This window comes from Limanda limanda, chromosome 4 (assembly GCF_963576545.1).
Source record: "Limanda limanda chromosome 4, fLimLim1.1, whole genome shotgun sequence".
Taxonomy (NCBI): Eukaryota; Metazoa; Chordata; class Actinopteri; order Pleuronectiformes; family Pleuronectidae; genus Limanda; species Limanda limanda.
In genome coordinates, this window is record NC_083639.1 from 18,710,733 (window position 1) to 18,727,335 (window position 16,603).

The window sequence follows — 16,603 nt, forward strand, 5'->3', positions numbered from 1 at the left end:
AAATGATCTGTTTTACAATTTACAGTAACAGCTTTTCGTCATTCTGGTGGCTAGACTCTCATTTCACTGCAGATTCTGTGTATTTATTCTTGATTCTTTTTAATATTCTTATGTTCTTGTGTTTAACTGTTTTGTTTGCAACTGGAATGCCGAAATTTCCCTCTGGATCAATATCTATTATCCTTCTATCCATGTCATCTCCGCAGCAGAGTTAATATGTTACTTCCTGCCTCTCCCTGCTGCACCCGGCTGCTCCACCTCTTGCCTGAATAATGTGAAGGATTTGATGCTGTCGTGAACACGCCTGTGTCAGAACCTCCCGCTCTATTGCAAATGTGTGAAAGGCAGACTGCGGCTAAACTCCATAACTAATTCTCCGGATTTTACCCGCAGATCAAGTCTGAAAACAGCTTTACATGGATGCCCACAATAATTGGTGGAGCAATGTGGTATGGCTCAGGAAAAAAAACATTTGATTTCAGTGGGGATGTGGATTAGATCCTTCTTTATCATTGTCTTTTGATTCTTAGCTTGCTTATATGCTAAATTCTTTATAAATACAGTTATATATACAATATTGAATATATGATACTGCTTTCCCATATCAGCAAAGAAGACTAGACTTTGTCTTGGCGAGCTCACCCAAGCATAGACGATGAAAATACACATGCACACAAAATGTATCATAGTGTATATACACATATATAAAATCTGAGCCCTTAAGAATTAACAAATAACAGTGAATATCAGCATTAGCAACCCATAAAGAGCAAGAGCATTTGTGGGCCATAACTCCCAGTTAAAAATATCCAGCCATACCAACTGGCACCCCAGTTATTCCAAGCATTCCATTCCACTGGCCCGTCATGTGTCCAATATTAAATCAAAACTCCCCCCAAACGAATTCTGATGCTTTGTCTGTCTACAGACTGTAGAGACCTTTGCTATATTTCCATTGCATAAATTGATATGGGCCTGATTTATCATTGTGCATATGCTGTTGTCTTCTCAACATCCTCTGTGTTTTTATAACACGTTAACTTGCCAACACAAACACAAATCCCAAACACAAATTCTCTGTATAAGTGACGTGGCTAAACTTACATAAAATGTATTATTGGAATAATAACACAATTTACTGTTTATCTTGCCAAAACTATTCTAGCAACCATGTTCCATACCTATTAGTTTGGCAGACTGCATCCTTCACACCTAACAGGATGTGACAAAGGTTGTTTATTAAATAAATCACATACAGGGCTGTTCAAACCACTGTAATGGAAGGACAAGGTAGAAATATAATAATCAAAACAACAGTTTGGATTATTTCCCAAAAATAATAGAACATAAATATGTAATCACAGTCCAGTATGGCAGGATTGACATGCTTTACTCAATAAACATTTTACAAAATGATAAAAGGAGCAGGCAACATATTTCACAAATCACTTCATCGAATTGCATTAAATACTCAGGTACTAATCATCAGTTTTCTGGAATTTGTATTCTTATTTGGTAAACATTTCCTCTTATTGAGGGGGGCTGGGGGGACCTTAGGTCATGAATCTGGCCCCCAGATACTTAGAGCCGCCTCTGCTGCAGAGTGCCGTAGATCAGTGCTCGCTCACCCGACGCGGACACGTGCTGTCACTTCTCAAACCACAAACTCTGAGTCCTGCACACAGTCTATGTTCCTGCACCGCTGCTGAGACCGAACAACAACCCGGTGACTGGTGCTTGTCCTGAGGCTCCTCGCAGCTGCTGGAGGTCGTCCCGCCCATAAACATGTCGGCACGCAAAGGTAAGACTGTTGTTTCATATACAAGTGTGAGAGATACACTTCAGTGGAGCCTCGTTCATCAGACTCCACTGACACGTGTTGACTGGTAGTAGAAAACGTTTTTAATAGAGCGAAAAAATATAACAAAATACAAAGGACATACAGTATTTTAAGGTATTTTAGTACCTTAAAATATGTTATATATTGTTATATAAACTGAAATACCAAAACAAACATGTAAACGTTCTATTCAAACTCCTTCTAAAGTTAAAGTATTAACCACTAAATGCCCTGGAAGTTCTGTATGTATAGTAAAAGTGATCCTTCTGATTTAGATGCATTAAATATGTATTTTTAAATTTTTGATTTGATTTAAATACTGTGTTTTTAGTTTCTGCTGAATCTTAATGACCTGATTTACATATTGTTGTTGTTTTTTACTGGTTCCCAACCTAATGATCACCCCCCCCCCCCCCCCCCCCCCCCCGCAGATCAGAAGGTAAATCTAAGGGGACATGAGATGATGAAATACAAATTAAAAAAAAGTTGTTTCAATTAATTTATTTTATCTTTCCTCTGAAATGTGTAGTCTGTAGTTTAATATGTAGCTTTGGGGCCTCAACAAGTTATTTAGATGAAGCCACATGAGCACTGAACTTACACTGCTTTTATTGTAAGAGGTCACATGTCAAACATACTGAGAGCCCTTGGTTAACTCTTTAACAATAAGATCACCTTAATACAGGAAGGACGCTGGTGTCATCACATTTGGAAGTGTGTATTCCACTGGTTGAACCATGAACCTTCTTTCTGTGCAAATAGCAAACGTGAACTATGGCATGATTCTGGATGACAGAATAGACACTGCTTATAAACATTAAACATTTGACCATGCTTCAGACAATGATACACCACACATGTATCTTGAATCTGAATCTACTAGGGAACTATAGTAACTATAGTTGTCAAATACATGTGGTGGAGTAAAAAGTACAACATTTACTTCTCAAGTGTGATGGAGTACCTCAAATCTCTACTAAAGGAATATAGTTTAATGTTTAATTATTTTAATGAATCTGTAAATGATCAATATTGGGTCAATTACAAATTAAGCCTCTAAAATGTCATTTTTAAAAAGTCCCTCTTGTCCAGGTATTCAGTATCTCAAGCACCCAAATGTAAATTTAAAGATGGATAAACATCAACACAAAAAATAATCCATTCAGTACAATAAATATTTATATTACAACAATAAGTTCACTTAAACCTATTATTCAATGTTTCAAAATAATATTTTTCCTGGTTGAGCCACCTGACTCACTTTTTATTTTTGATTAAGTAGAGGAAATAACAACTTAGTCCCAGTTTATTCAATTTTTTTGTATAGTTTTATCTCTTTCCTTTTCCTGTTGTAATAATACATGGAAATATTTGGCTTTTTGGAATGTTGGAGAGACAAAGCAAGCAACTTTAAGACATAACATTTTTGTGATCTGTTTTTTTCATTAAACAAACAATCCACCAAGGACCAACAGGGGGGCATTTAAATTCACTAGATCTGGATTTTCTGGGACCTGCACCAAATTGCAAACACTCAGAAATATCAGTTCCTTGAACATATCAGATTTTTTTCATCAAGATCCTTGAATTATTCTCAGAGAAAGACTTACTATATAATTTTTTTTTCCGGGATCCACCTCCTCTTCCGTATCCACACCACAATTTACTGGGTTCTTCCCTGACCCACACTGCCACATACTACCAGTTATCATGCTAATCCGCCAGTAGTTTTGTGTAATCCTGCTAACGACCACAAATACATAGACATAAACACAACCTCCTTGGTGCAGGTAAGGACTGAGACTCAAGGTCTCCTTGTGATGGGATCACACCAGCAGTGACATCTATCAACATGTTGATGTTCTGACCCATTAGTGCTCAGCAAGAATTACTACATGACCACTCAGTAAATTCATCATGAGATGGAATACAGCCATTTTCGAACTGGGCCTTTATTTTGATCTCAAACACACCCATGTAAAGTTTCCTGACTGTGTCTTGCACACTGTTGCAATGACAAAGGCTGTTCAAAAACAGACAGACAGAAACTGTATTTAAACCTTTGCCAAAGCATCTCCTCATTTTACCTGGAGAAGGCATCGATAGTAGAGAGAGCATCGGACTACTTTAAAGGGAAATTGTGTTATCTCGTGATGAAAACATCTTCTTGAGACCCAAGTGTCTTACAAAGATTCACCAACAGGTGCATAACATGTGGAGAATACACACGAGCAACACATACACTGTGTCAACAGTTACTCAATTCTGATTCTTCCTTGCTCCTGTGCAAAACTCACAATATACACACATATAAATATCATTCACAGGACCACAGCACTTATCTATACCACCGTGATATCACCCATCGGTTTGTGACCTGCTGTTTTGAAGCCTTGGGTTTGACATTTTGGCTGACACCATCTTGGTTTTCTACCAATCAGAGATTATAAGTGTCTGTGAATCACACTGTGTCCACAGCTCAATGCCTGCCCTGATGTATTGTCCATTTGACTCTGGACCATAATTTATAAAATGAACATGAAGACGATTTTGAAGAAGATCGATTTGAGACCTGTTCTATGTAGCCTACCAGAAACGTAGGGTCATTTTAATCCAATTCTACAGAAACAGACTTCTTTTGACAAGCAGCAGAGTCGCCCTCTGCTGGTCATTGAAGAAAATACACGTTTTTAAATTCAGTCTATGATCCATACACGTGTGAAGATTGGATTAAGCACCAAACCCCAACAATAAATCACCTTCACCTAAGTCACAATATATTTTTGATACTGTGCTTCCGTATGTCCTCTCACACAGACTTTATATCTCATGAAGGGCACCACTATCACATCTGTGTGACCTTCTGTCTACAGCAACTGCTGCTGGGGACGGCGCCTGCTTTACCTCTATCAGTGTCTTCACAGCTGTCTTTGAGACTGACAATGAACTATTGTTTTCAAGCTTAAATTACAGACAGACCTGAGGAGGGAGAAATTCCTTCACAATGACTGAACTCAAGTGACTTTGGGTTGTTTCCACAGTCCCTGACACCCCGGTGGAGGTCCTTGTGGATCTGCTCACAAAGGCCAGTGAGATAGCTGCATCAACCAGTAATGTCCCTGAAGAGCTGACACGTCACTTGCAGAAGGCTCTGGACATCGCCAGCGGTCTGGATGACTACCTGGAGAAAATGACCACACAGGAGAGTCAACCTCTGGCCGAGCTGTTTAAGTATGTCCTACTGTGAATACACAATTATCCAAAGATTAAGATAAGATTAATAATGTTAACACCATAATACCATTATCATGTGTAGGGAAACAGTATCTCATGACTGGGATCAAGTGCACAAGGAGGGTAAAACCAAGTTCCGGCTTCCCAAAGAGTGCATCACTGGACATGTGGAAGGTTGGACATTTGTTACTCAGTGCTACTATATTCACTGATTTACCATTTAGTGATAATGTTTTCTCGGGTGTGTTTTGGTGACAGGTCAGACCCTGAAGATGCTTATTCACATGAGTCAAGCCAAGAAGGTGCTGGAGATTGGGATGTTCACAGGCTACGGAGCCTTGTCCATGGCCGAGGGGCTTCCTGACGACGGCCACTTAGTCGCTTGCGAGTTAGAGCCGTACCTGAAGGAGTTTGCTCTGCCCTTTTTTGACAAGTCCCCACATGGCAAGAAAATTACTGTCAAAACTGGATCTGCCATGGAGACTCTACAGGTGAGAGACAATAAGCCAAAGAACCACGGAAGGAGAGTCAGAGAGTATTTTACAGATTTAAAGAGATCCTAAAGACCAGGGCTGATTAAAATATAGAGAGGTTCAGATAAAGAAAATCTCCTGGGGTACAGGATGTATTGAGTTTAGCACTGTGTTGCCTCACTGTGTTGCCTGTGTTGCCTCACAGCATAAAGGTTTACAGTTTGAATCCCCGTCTTTCTGTATGGACTTCGCATTTTCTCCCTGTGACTGGGTTTTCTCCAGATGCTCTGGCTTTTTTCCCACAGTCCAAAGACATAGAGACTGGGGTTAGATACCCCGCCTCTCACCCAATGTCAACTGGGATTGGCTCCAGCTCCCCCTATGACCCTCAAAGGATAAGTGGTATGGATGGATGGATGAGTCGATAACTATCAAAGCAAAGAAAGAATAAATCAATATTATTTAAATAATATCTTTCGCAGTTTTCACACTGAACTTTAGAGATTTTGGTATTTAGTATAGTATATGCAAGTATTCTAATAAAATGTTTCAATCTTTATTGTAGATTGTAAAAAATTAAAGCTGTATATCAATTTCCTACATACTGATAACTTTTCTTACTTTTCTATGACTCACTTATCACAGTCTATTCTTCTTCCCATCATCTTCCGCTATGTGAATCTCACTCACCGACTCTGGTCGGTCGTCGTGGTCATCAGAATTCACAGATTTGATTGGCTGAGTGGCATCAGTGAGAGGATTTACAACAAATGCAGTTGTTCAGTGAATTTCCTGGGCGGCTGTATCAAGGCTAGAAAAACTGTGCCGTTCAATATAGAAACGCTCTGTTAAAAAGTGACAGTTCTCAATGATATATCGGTTATAGGTTGGACACGTCTGGGTTCAGATCAGACTGTGGTGCGACTTTTAGTGACCTCTTGTTTAGACAATAAAGATGACTCTTTTGCAAACTATTAACGCATTTACTATCGTAGCTACTGTACGATATGTCACAGTAGCCAATGGTTAGCACTGACTCTGTCTTAATTTGTAAAACTGTGGCGCACGTGGCAGGTTTTCTAAAAACCATCTGTCCCCTTCAGGAACTGGCAGCTGCGGGTGAGCAGTTTGACATGATCTTCATTGATGCTGACAAGAATAATTACATCAACTACTACAACTTCATCCTGGACAGCAACCTGCTGAAACTACGAGGCGTCATATGTGTAGACAACACGCTGTTCAAAGCAAAGGTTTATCTTAAAGACTCCACCGACGCCAACGGACTGGCGCTTCGAGAATTCAACCAGTTCGTCTCGAGTGATCCACGTGTGGAACAGGTTCAGTTTCAAACCTCTATATGAGAGTGTGTGTTTTACAGGTATTTCATATTTTTGCTAATGATGTCTGTCTTGTTTAAAGGTCATCATCCCCCTCAGAGACGGCATCAGTATTATCCGTCGGGTGTCTGTTGCTTCTGAATGCTCAAGGACACAGGTGCAGTTTAACCCCGATGTTATAGAATCACACAGCTCACACATAACACTTTTTACAATAGCATCTTTCTCACTTGTCATGTCCTCTCTGGTTCTTAGCGTAAAATAACGGATGACGAGGTTTTCCGTGGGGTCAAGGGGCAGCCCATCCTCGACCGGATGCGTCTCGATGGACAGGTGGCCTACGTGACAGGAGCTGGTCAGGGGATAGGCCGAGCATTTGCTCACGCCCTTGGGGAGGCTGGTGCGAAGGTGGCTGTAGTGGACATGGACAAAGTTAAAGCTGAGACTGTGGCCGAAGAGCTCTCCCTGAAAGGTAAGGCATGCAAACACAACAAACATTACATTGCCATGTTGTGTGCCAGCCAGCAGGTTTAAGCCAAAAATCATTTTCAAGCCCTCAGCTTGTACAAATGTATGATAAAATTGTTTATCATACATTAAAAATTATTGTAAAGTGTATTATTATTATTATTATTATTATTATTATCTTTATTATTTTTATTATTATACCTTTCCTCTGGGTGTTTGCACTTTTGTACCAAATGTCATTCACAGTTTTTCTTCATGTCCAGCAGATGGCAGCATAGTAAAGGATAAGATATTTTCTACCTGATCAAACTTGTTCCATACACTTTTCTCTTATCGTTCGGATTATCTCTCCACTTTTCCTTTACAGAATTAGATTTCATATACATTAGAAATAAATGGGAAAAACTTATACCTGTGATATTGTTTAAACAGTTTTTCATCTTGTGTGTTTTATTCGTTGTAAATCAAGTTTATCAAAACTAAACTTCTAAAATGCCCTTAGATGGAAGTTACGCATTACTAAAGCAACAATGTGTACAAAGTATTTTAACAGACGTCCCTGTTTTGTGATACAGGTATCCATGCCATTTCAATCACGGCTGACATAAGCAAATCAGATGACGTCCAGAGGATGATTGACATCATCGTCTCCAAATGGGGAGTGATCCACATCGGCTGTAACAACGCCGGCATCAACATGAACTCAGCCAGTGAAGACACCAGTTTGGAGGAGTGGGACCAAACCTTTAACGTCAACCTGAGGGGGACGTTCATGTGCTGTCAGGTGTGTGTCACTGAACGTAAAACACACTGTGTCTGTGTGTGTGTGTGTGTGTGTGTGTGTGTGTGTGTGTGTGTGTGTGACACAGTTTATTCTTCACCTTATTGCAGTAGTGTGATGTGAAATTTAGAGACATCCTGGAAAATACACAAATGAATGTAGATTTATGTATTAAATTAATCAAAGTTAAAGCTTCATTTATTAAACATTAATTTTTATATCACTTTAACTCCTAAATATGTTCATAAGAAATGTTTCGTAGAGAGGATTTTATTTTCCATGTGGAAAATCAGACAATTAAAATATATTGTTAATAAAATCTTCTTGGTTTCATTCAATTCTGCATCAATGCTGGATGCCACAGTTCACTAGAGGATGAGATACTCAGCCACCATCCTGTGTGGATTAGTTTAATCTGAAGGTTTTCTTTGTTCATCTTTGGGAAACTGAGTGATCAGACACGACTGTGTTGAAAACGGCAGAAGAAGAACAGAGACAGCATTAGGTATTTCTGTTTTTATGGATCATACCAGATTTGAAATGGGTTTAACATATATATATTTTAAAGAACGAGAATACAATTTTCTACTATGGGACCAGGAGTATATGTTTTTGTCAGACATCTATTTTGTCCTATGATCTCTGAAGCGTCTCTGTTTGCAGATTCTTCAGATTTACCGATGGCTTTTTCTTATAATGGCTTTAGAAGTGGGGGAATTTGTCGTCCCAATAATTGAACACTCAATCATAATTTATCTGAAATACTTAAAAGCATCAAATAGAATATCGACTGGATGCACTGTGTAGCAGGTACAAATGATCAAATGCAACAGAGCGACAGGGATAAAACCAAGATTCTCTTCTCATAACATAATATTTAAGAAATATATTCTTTGTAAATATTTAAACAAATTCAATTTAAGAATAAAATATGATGAAAGAACTAAAATGATTCTTGATGTTCCTTCAGTAGTCTATCTCTTTGTCTGACCTAATTATTAATGGTCCGACCAGCTGCTCTGTAGCAACTAAATTTAGTTCCACATTATCTAGTCGCTGTCAGTCATTTATTTCCATACATGTGTGAGATGCTCCACCACAGCTTTAAAAGCCACTCGCGTTTAACCACCATCTCTGAGTATGAACTGCATGTTTTTGTGTTGATCTATACTCGGGCCTTCTGTAGCATATCTGCGCCATAATGAGGTGTTTAATGTGTCTCTTTTCCCCCTGAATCCTTGCTTTAGGCGGCAGGTCGAGTGATGTTGAAGCAAGGATACGGCAAGATTATCAACACAGCCTCCATGGCCAGTCTAATAGGTGAGTGATGATTCTATTCCCCCTCACTCTCTCTGGAGCCCCTCCATGTCTGCTTTTAATCTCTCCATTTGGCGTGGAGAGTTAGGCTGAGAGGAGGAGGGGGAGGAGGTGCAGAGTTAAATACTGTTTTGCTGTGCAGCTATGTGCGGGAGTGCACGTCGCATTAAGTAGTTTTTATCAGCAGACATGAAGTCATCATATCTGACTTACGATCGTTATACGGTTGCAGAGTTGAAATAAGAAAACATCAGCCTCGTGTACGTCTTGCAGTTTTCATGTTTTAGAGAAAACTTAAGGTGAACCTGCACAATTAAAACAGGATTATGGAGATTTACTTTTTTTTTCTTTTCTTTTACCCCAGTTACACTGTTGTAAAGAGATGCATCCACCCCTGCATACAATAAGCATAGCAGGAAATACATAGTGTTGTGATTGCGTCTCGCTGAGGCGCTTTTGCATCATAATAAACATCCCCTCTCTGCGGAGCTGTCTGGAGGATGTGGAAGGCAACCTGAGGTCCAACTTGGGAAAGGGGGGGGGGGGGCGGGGTTCCTGTGCAGTGGCAGAACCTCAGCCTGTGCCAGCAGCCGTGTGTTTGAACAGCGGAAGAAACTTTTAGAGTTTAGAGTGAGCCCAGTAAAAGCCTTGTAATTCGCAGCGCCGGCGTAAACAGCGTAGCATTCCTCCTCCAACAGGTTCCTCCGGAGGAACAGCAACACTTCATCAGCAGTATAGTCAAATCGCCAGTAAACCGCTGTGCCATATGGGCCCCAGTCCCGACTGCAGGGGCAATCTGTAAAACAGGAGCATGCTGGTAAATAGAGGCCGGCGTAAAAAAAATGATCAATTACTCACATTACGTGCAGTCCTTCAGGAATTTACTTTATTGGTCTGGACATCTGTTGTAATATTGTCATAATGTGTAATCAGATGGGACCTGTTCTAGCCAAGTGGAAGCCCAAAAAGCAGCCGTAAATGCCCAATTAAAATGCACAATGACAGCTTTTTGTCCATCTGCTGAATAGAATATGTGCTCACTAACACCCCTCCACACACACACACACACACACACACACACACACACACACACACACACACACACACACACACACACACACACACACACACACACACACACGCACACACGTCGACCATCAACCACCATTTTTCTTTTCTGAATAAAGGCCAGCAGCTCAAAGACACCAGGAAATATCCATGTCGATATGGTCACACTCAGGGTTTTTTTTGGGGGGGGGGGCTGTGTGACCTTACTGAGAGATTTGTGACCCCCCCAACACACACACACACACACACACCTGCTGATCTGCAGCTGCTCGGTCGTGAACGTTAGAGCCACTATGGGAAAGGAGGGGCATCATTTGATCTCCTTATCTGCTCCGAAGAATTCAAAATGTAAAAGGCGTGCCTGATAAAGAACGCGTATTTTCCTCCACTTGAAATGGGCAATAAGTAGCAGGGTGAATGTTAAAGAGGGCTTTGGAGAATGCCCTCCTTCTACCTCCTCTTCCCTTCTCTGGGGATTACTGCTCTTTAAGACGGGCGAGAAAACATCAATGCAGGTTTATTTAAAGGATGAAGGCATTTTCTGAATGGTATTTTGGGGCTGTATCATCAGGTCTTGAGTGAGGATTAGTGCTGTTAGGCATTTTGAGCTGTGTTTCCTGTCCTGATAAGTCGGATTTCACCTTCAATCTGCGTGTAAGCCCTGGGCTCCGCTCCTCCTCGCCTGCTCCTCTGAGGTCCTAGCCTGCTCTTATCCAGCCCTGCCCAGCCCAACCTCACCTTCTCCCGCTATCTCTCCACTCTCGCTATACACAATCCCGCTCAACCACGTTCTCAGCCACGGAGCCTTTGTCCTAACGTCTACATCTTATTTCTTCCCCACCTTCTACCTCTGTCCTGGGCAGGGATGGTCCAGCCTTTTCCTCTCCCCAGGACCGCTTCTCTGCCTCCGTGCAGCTGGCGGTTATTTATCATCCCCGTCTCGCACTGAAGGCATTTGGCAGTCAGATCAGCAGGTGATGAGGTTAACTACTAAAGTTGTATGTAACTTGGAGCCTTCCTCACGATGATTAATCAACCGGTAGAAAATGAGCCCCTGTCCCGGCATCCCATGCAGTGTGCAGCATCTGTGATGGTCAAGGCAAACAAATGGCTCCCTGCCTTTGTTGCTGAGGACAGAGCATAACTGGACATTATAAGCAATTAATTTTACATGGCTTCATCTGCAGCGTCCCCCCCTCCCCCTCCAGCCAGCTAATGGAGGAGCTTTTATGTAGTGTCCACAAGAAAGTGCATGAGCTGTACTATAAGATGTGTAGTGTGTGTGAGCACTCTTTGAGAAAGGAAGTGCTGTTGTTTTCTTTTTTTCCCAAATAGAAACACGACACAAACAGAACATTATAATTTATCTATTTCAATCTATTTACTGTCATTAGTTCAAAAATATGGGTTCTGTATAACATGAAATGCACCTCCCACACTGAGTTAGGTTATAATGCAGAAGGAAAGTAATGGTCGGGCAAGAGGCATCAGAGACGAATGGGTTGTGTCTTTTCTCAGAGCCACCGACTTCATCTGGTGACTTCCCAAATAATAAGAATCATCTATCTATTAAAAACGAACTTAATACTTAGGCTTTCATCAAACCAAATTTGTGACCGTGTGTAATTATTCCACTTTATCTTATGTGATTTAGTTTACCTGCGGCTTTGTATTGTATCTAAGTGTTGCATTGTATGATTTGATTTGTATAATACATTTTAATCATGTGATATTTGCTTACTTTTACTGGCTGAAGGGTTTTAATCATGTGTTTATTAGTTTGTTTTGATGGTGTGTATATAAAACACACTAATTATCCATTTAAATTCGTAATTATATAAGATAGTTAATTTTCATTTATGTCAGATATCCAAAAACTGGCTTGAACAACGGATGCAAATTAGTTTGTACAGCTAACTCTGCTTCATTTACAGTATGTTGTCTTTTTGATGTGCACTGTCCCTAGCAAATACATAAATGACAACATGAAGGAAAATATTTTAATCTATTACCTGCGAAATCAAGTCAAAGTACATGATGCAATAAATGTGATGTTAATGAATCTTTGTGTAACTGGTTTCTCTTTCCTCTGCCCTGCAGTCCCTCACCCTCAGAAGCAGCTCTCCTACAACACGTCCAAGGCCGGAGTGGTTAAACTGACTCAGACTCTGGGCACCGAATGGATCGACCGAGGAGTGCGTGTCAACTGCATCTCACCGTGAGTGCCGTCTATTCTTGGCCATCTCTTCACTTGCTTGCTCGCTCGCCCAGTGTTTGCGCTGAAACGCCCCGGTCCACCTTCGAGTGTGGCGAGGATTGGAGCTGCCAAAAACGAGTGGTGATTAGCGTGTTTGCTTTCATATGAAGAGCCCCCATTTGAGAGCGATGCACTAATTTAAGTCCTCAAACAATGCATCAGTGCTTAATTAGATGACGTCTTGAGGGATGAATCAACCAAACACTTGCTCTAATTGTTCTATTCAATTAGGGAATCAAATTTGCAACCTCACTCAAAGTGTTGCTGCCACAATGGAGCCTTGTTTGTATCTATTTGTCTGTGAAGCTGAGCAGCGGGAAGAAAAGAGGAGAACACAGGAAGGGTTGTGTGTGTGTGTAGGGGGAGTCAGTGTGTGTGTATGTGTGTGTTAAGTGGAGCATCCCTTAGCCCCAGCCATCCCTGAGCAAATCCATCCGGTAGCACCGGGCGAGCCGGGCCCAGCCACAGCCCCAGAACAAAGCCCTTGCACACGCTCAGCTTTATTTATCGGCAGCTTGTTTGCTAATTTTAATTTGCAAAGAAGCAATTCTCTCTCCCCCTCGCTAACTGGCTGTCTCAATGGGCCGCTGATTTCTTTGAAGTGACAGTCGGTAAATATGCATAAAAAAGGGACACAATTAGCGCTCGCGAGGTTGACTGGAGCCCTATTCCGTTGGCAACTTTAGCCGCGGCGGTGATAAGCTGCATTATCTAGAAAATTGGCTGAGGGAAAACAGTACCTCTGATTGCCAGGAAAGGTTCCAGATAACAGGGCGGCTGAAGAGAAATATAATTGAGGTGGAATATGTTAACCAAGGTGTCACACGCTCCTTGGAAGTGCTAATTTAGCCAAATGTTGGAATTTCATATCAAGGCGCCGGGATGCATCGAACAATGATTCGGGCCTTGCGGCTTTTAGTCACTGTCACGTTGATTGTGTAGAAAGTCAGAAGTCGTCTCGTATTAGTCACAAACAGGCGTGTTGACATATTTATTCAAATGTGAGCCGTGTGATATTTCACTGGAGGAGGTGGAGGGGGACTGCATTTGCTGTGACGCGAGACAACGGACCAGCGGCAAAAATAATAGCAGCACAAAATGTCTTCACATGAATTCTATCTAAGTACTGTCCCCTGCATCGGTAAAAAAGGAGGGAGTTGTATTTAAGTAGTTAACCCAAAGGCTGTGAGCAAATTATACCAAACGTCCCCACACACCCGCAGGCTCCTCCTGAGATGTGCCAGTCATTTACGTGCTACCAGTCCCACTGTAAGTATCAGAGATGGCTCTTCATGCCCTTTCCTCGCAGGATAATTGGGTTTATTTTTGTCACCAAAGTGGTGGCTCTGGAACAACGCTGTCACTCCTGGCTCTAAACTGTGATGCCTTCTGATTTCATTCCTCCGTCTCTCTTTTTCAGGGGGATCGTTGACACCCCTCTCATCCAGTCGGAGAGTCTGAGGCCTCTGGTGCAGCGCTGGCTGTCAGATATCCCTGCTGGTAGACTGGCTCAAGTGACAGACCTGCAAGCCGCAGTGGTCTACTTGGCATCTGATGCCTCCGACTACATGACAGGGCATAACTTAGTCATAGAGGGTGGGCAAAGTCTGTGGTAGAGGAGGGAGATGGAAACTTTGTTCCTCACTCACCTGGGATCAGTTTCAGAAAAAGGTGGCGTTCACATTATCTCTCTTTTAAGCACTTACAGGAGCACCATTTTATGCCCATATCAGTATTGAATTACACATTAAACCAATTTCAAAAAAAGTATTGTAACTGAATGTTTAGTTGTTGTTCAGCTCTGATCTATGTAAGACAGGTCTGATCCTGTATACGTTCAGTTTGATGTCCCCACTGTTATAAATGTTTCAAACGTAACTTGTATGTGGGAAAAAACAGTGTCAGTAAGTTGAAAATTGAAGTATAACTATTGAGAAATAAAATTGTGCAACAAACAGCCGGCTTCTTGTTATTTTTTTGTTTTGCTGACTTGTTTAAGAAAAGTCCAAAAGTGAAATGGAAAATAGTAACTCGTAAGAGTTTTGTCACAATTTCTGCTCCTTATTCTCCTGACATTTGCATAAACTGAATAGTGTATATTTTGTGTATTTAATGCTTTTGAAAGAAACTTGTCTTTTTCCACACACTGAAAAGTATTCATTATTATAGTTTTTTATATAAGTGTGAGGCTTATTTACAGTACAATGCATGCCAGACTTCATGTGTGATTTCTGACATATAAATGGAAAATATTTAGTTCATTTTTAATCTCGCTGATGTTCACCTGATATATGATTATGCATTGATGTCAGTGTGCTTCTGTATTTCTTGGTGAGCCAAAGCAGTAATTGGTTGTATAAAAGGAGCAACACAACTGTATAATGAGTATTGAACTGGGAGTAATGCAAATATGAGATATGTATCTGAATTTTTCAAGATAGACGTGTGTAATTTGCTTCACATTACTAATGGGAAATCAGTAGTGAAACTGTATGAAGCCTACTGTCATTTCAATTGTGTGCGTGTGCAGAATATTTTCAGTGAGAGTTGTGTTTTTAGATCTGTAGTGGAAGCAGAGATTGTATGTTTCATGCAGGTGCAAAAGTGAATGTGAATTTTTCATTAATACAGAGACAGCCTGCAGTGTGCAGCCATGTTTCCAGAAACAAAGTAATGGAATTATTCTACTCCCTTAATTTGCACCAATTTCCAACACTAAGCTGCATTACTGACACCAGGAGTAAAACCGTGTATTAGCTTTAAACTCTAGTAAAAATAACAGAAAGTGCGAAATACAAGATGGTGGATTCAGGGATGACCACCAGTTTACTTTCACACTAGAGCAGGATACCAGTGAGCTGTAATATGCCCTGTCTGCACCTTGACTTACCGCTCCCCCCGGACTCTCGTGCACCATGTGCAGGATTACGGCATCCCAGTCCACCTCTCTGCAGCTCTTTCCTGCCAAATGGTCCCTACAAGTGGTGCTTGTGAGTGCCATCTTAATTGCTCCATTAACTGTTTGTGTGCTGAGAAACAATACTTAAAGGGGAGGTTGGCCGAGGACATGACCCTGACCACTGCAATTATGTGAAAAGTAGTGGCCAATTAGCACTCTCTGCAATGTGACACTGTTGGTGTTTGTGTGGGCAACTTCAATTTCTCACTGTTACTGACCGTCCGCCGATTTACATAATTGGGGGATTGGTCATTAATGGGAATGGCGCGTGAGAGGATCCCATTAAGATATGGAGTGAGATCTGATCATCTCCTCTGCTCGTGTGCTATTTATCTCCAGCTGTATTGGCACATTAGGTATTATTAGGATTCTTATCCCCATATTTCAAAGTAAAATATCTAACTCTGGCATGTCACATTCATGCAGGGTTTTTGCAGAAATTGTTCAGAGGAAGGCAACTCTTCTTGTTTAAGGCAGTTTCAGTGTCCTGCCACTGAGGGGCAGTATGAAGACAGGCAGCGGGAGCACTGACACAAGGACACAAAGTTACAGGAGGTTATCACATTATTTGCTATCATCTAAAGGTAATAACACTGAACTCTGCCTTATGTGTATGTGAGGAGATTGGGATAAAATAAGAACACCTTGCCAATTCTGCTGAATAAATACTAATATATATTTTCAATTAAATGTGGTTTGATAGTGGACAGTTACATTTCGAATGCATTAAAAATGTAATTATATCTGTTATTTTGTCAAGAGGAGATTGGAATAATTCTTAAAGTTGAGAGAAAATTAAGAGCAAATAAGAATCTATAACAGCGGATGATAAAGTGTCATTTACACCAGCATCTATGGACCAAATC

The 16,603-nt window shown here is 41.0% G+C and overlaps 1 protein-coding gene across 1 annotated transcript; it reads left to right on the top strand.

Annotated features, from left to right (window-relative positions):
• The first annotated feature begins 1,638 nt into the window (after positions 1-1,638).
• zgc:113054 (uncharacterized protein LOC541322 homolog) lies at positions 1,639-14,735 on the top strand. Its single transcript, XM_061070154.1, has 11 exons — positions 1,639-1,801; positions 4,882-5,071; positions 5,157-5,248; positions 5,333-5,565; positions 6,651-6,887; positions 6,970-7,044; positions 7,143-7,359; positions 7,931-8,139; positions 9,384-9,456; positions 12,622-12,739; positions 14,199-14,735. The coding sequence occupies exons 1-11, from the start codon at positions 1,786-1,788 to the stop codon at positions 14,392-14,394; spliced, it is 1,656 nt and encodes a 551-aa protein (XP_060926137.1). The 5' UTR covers positions 1,639-1,785; the 3' UTR covers positions 14,395-14,735.
• Positions 14,736-16,603: the final 1,868 nt, after the last annotated feature.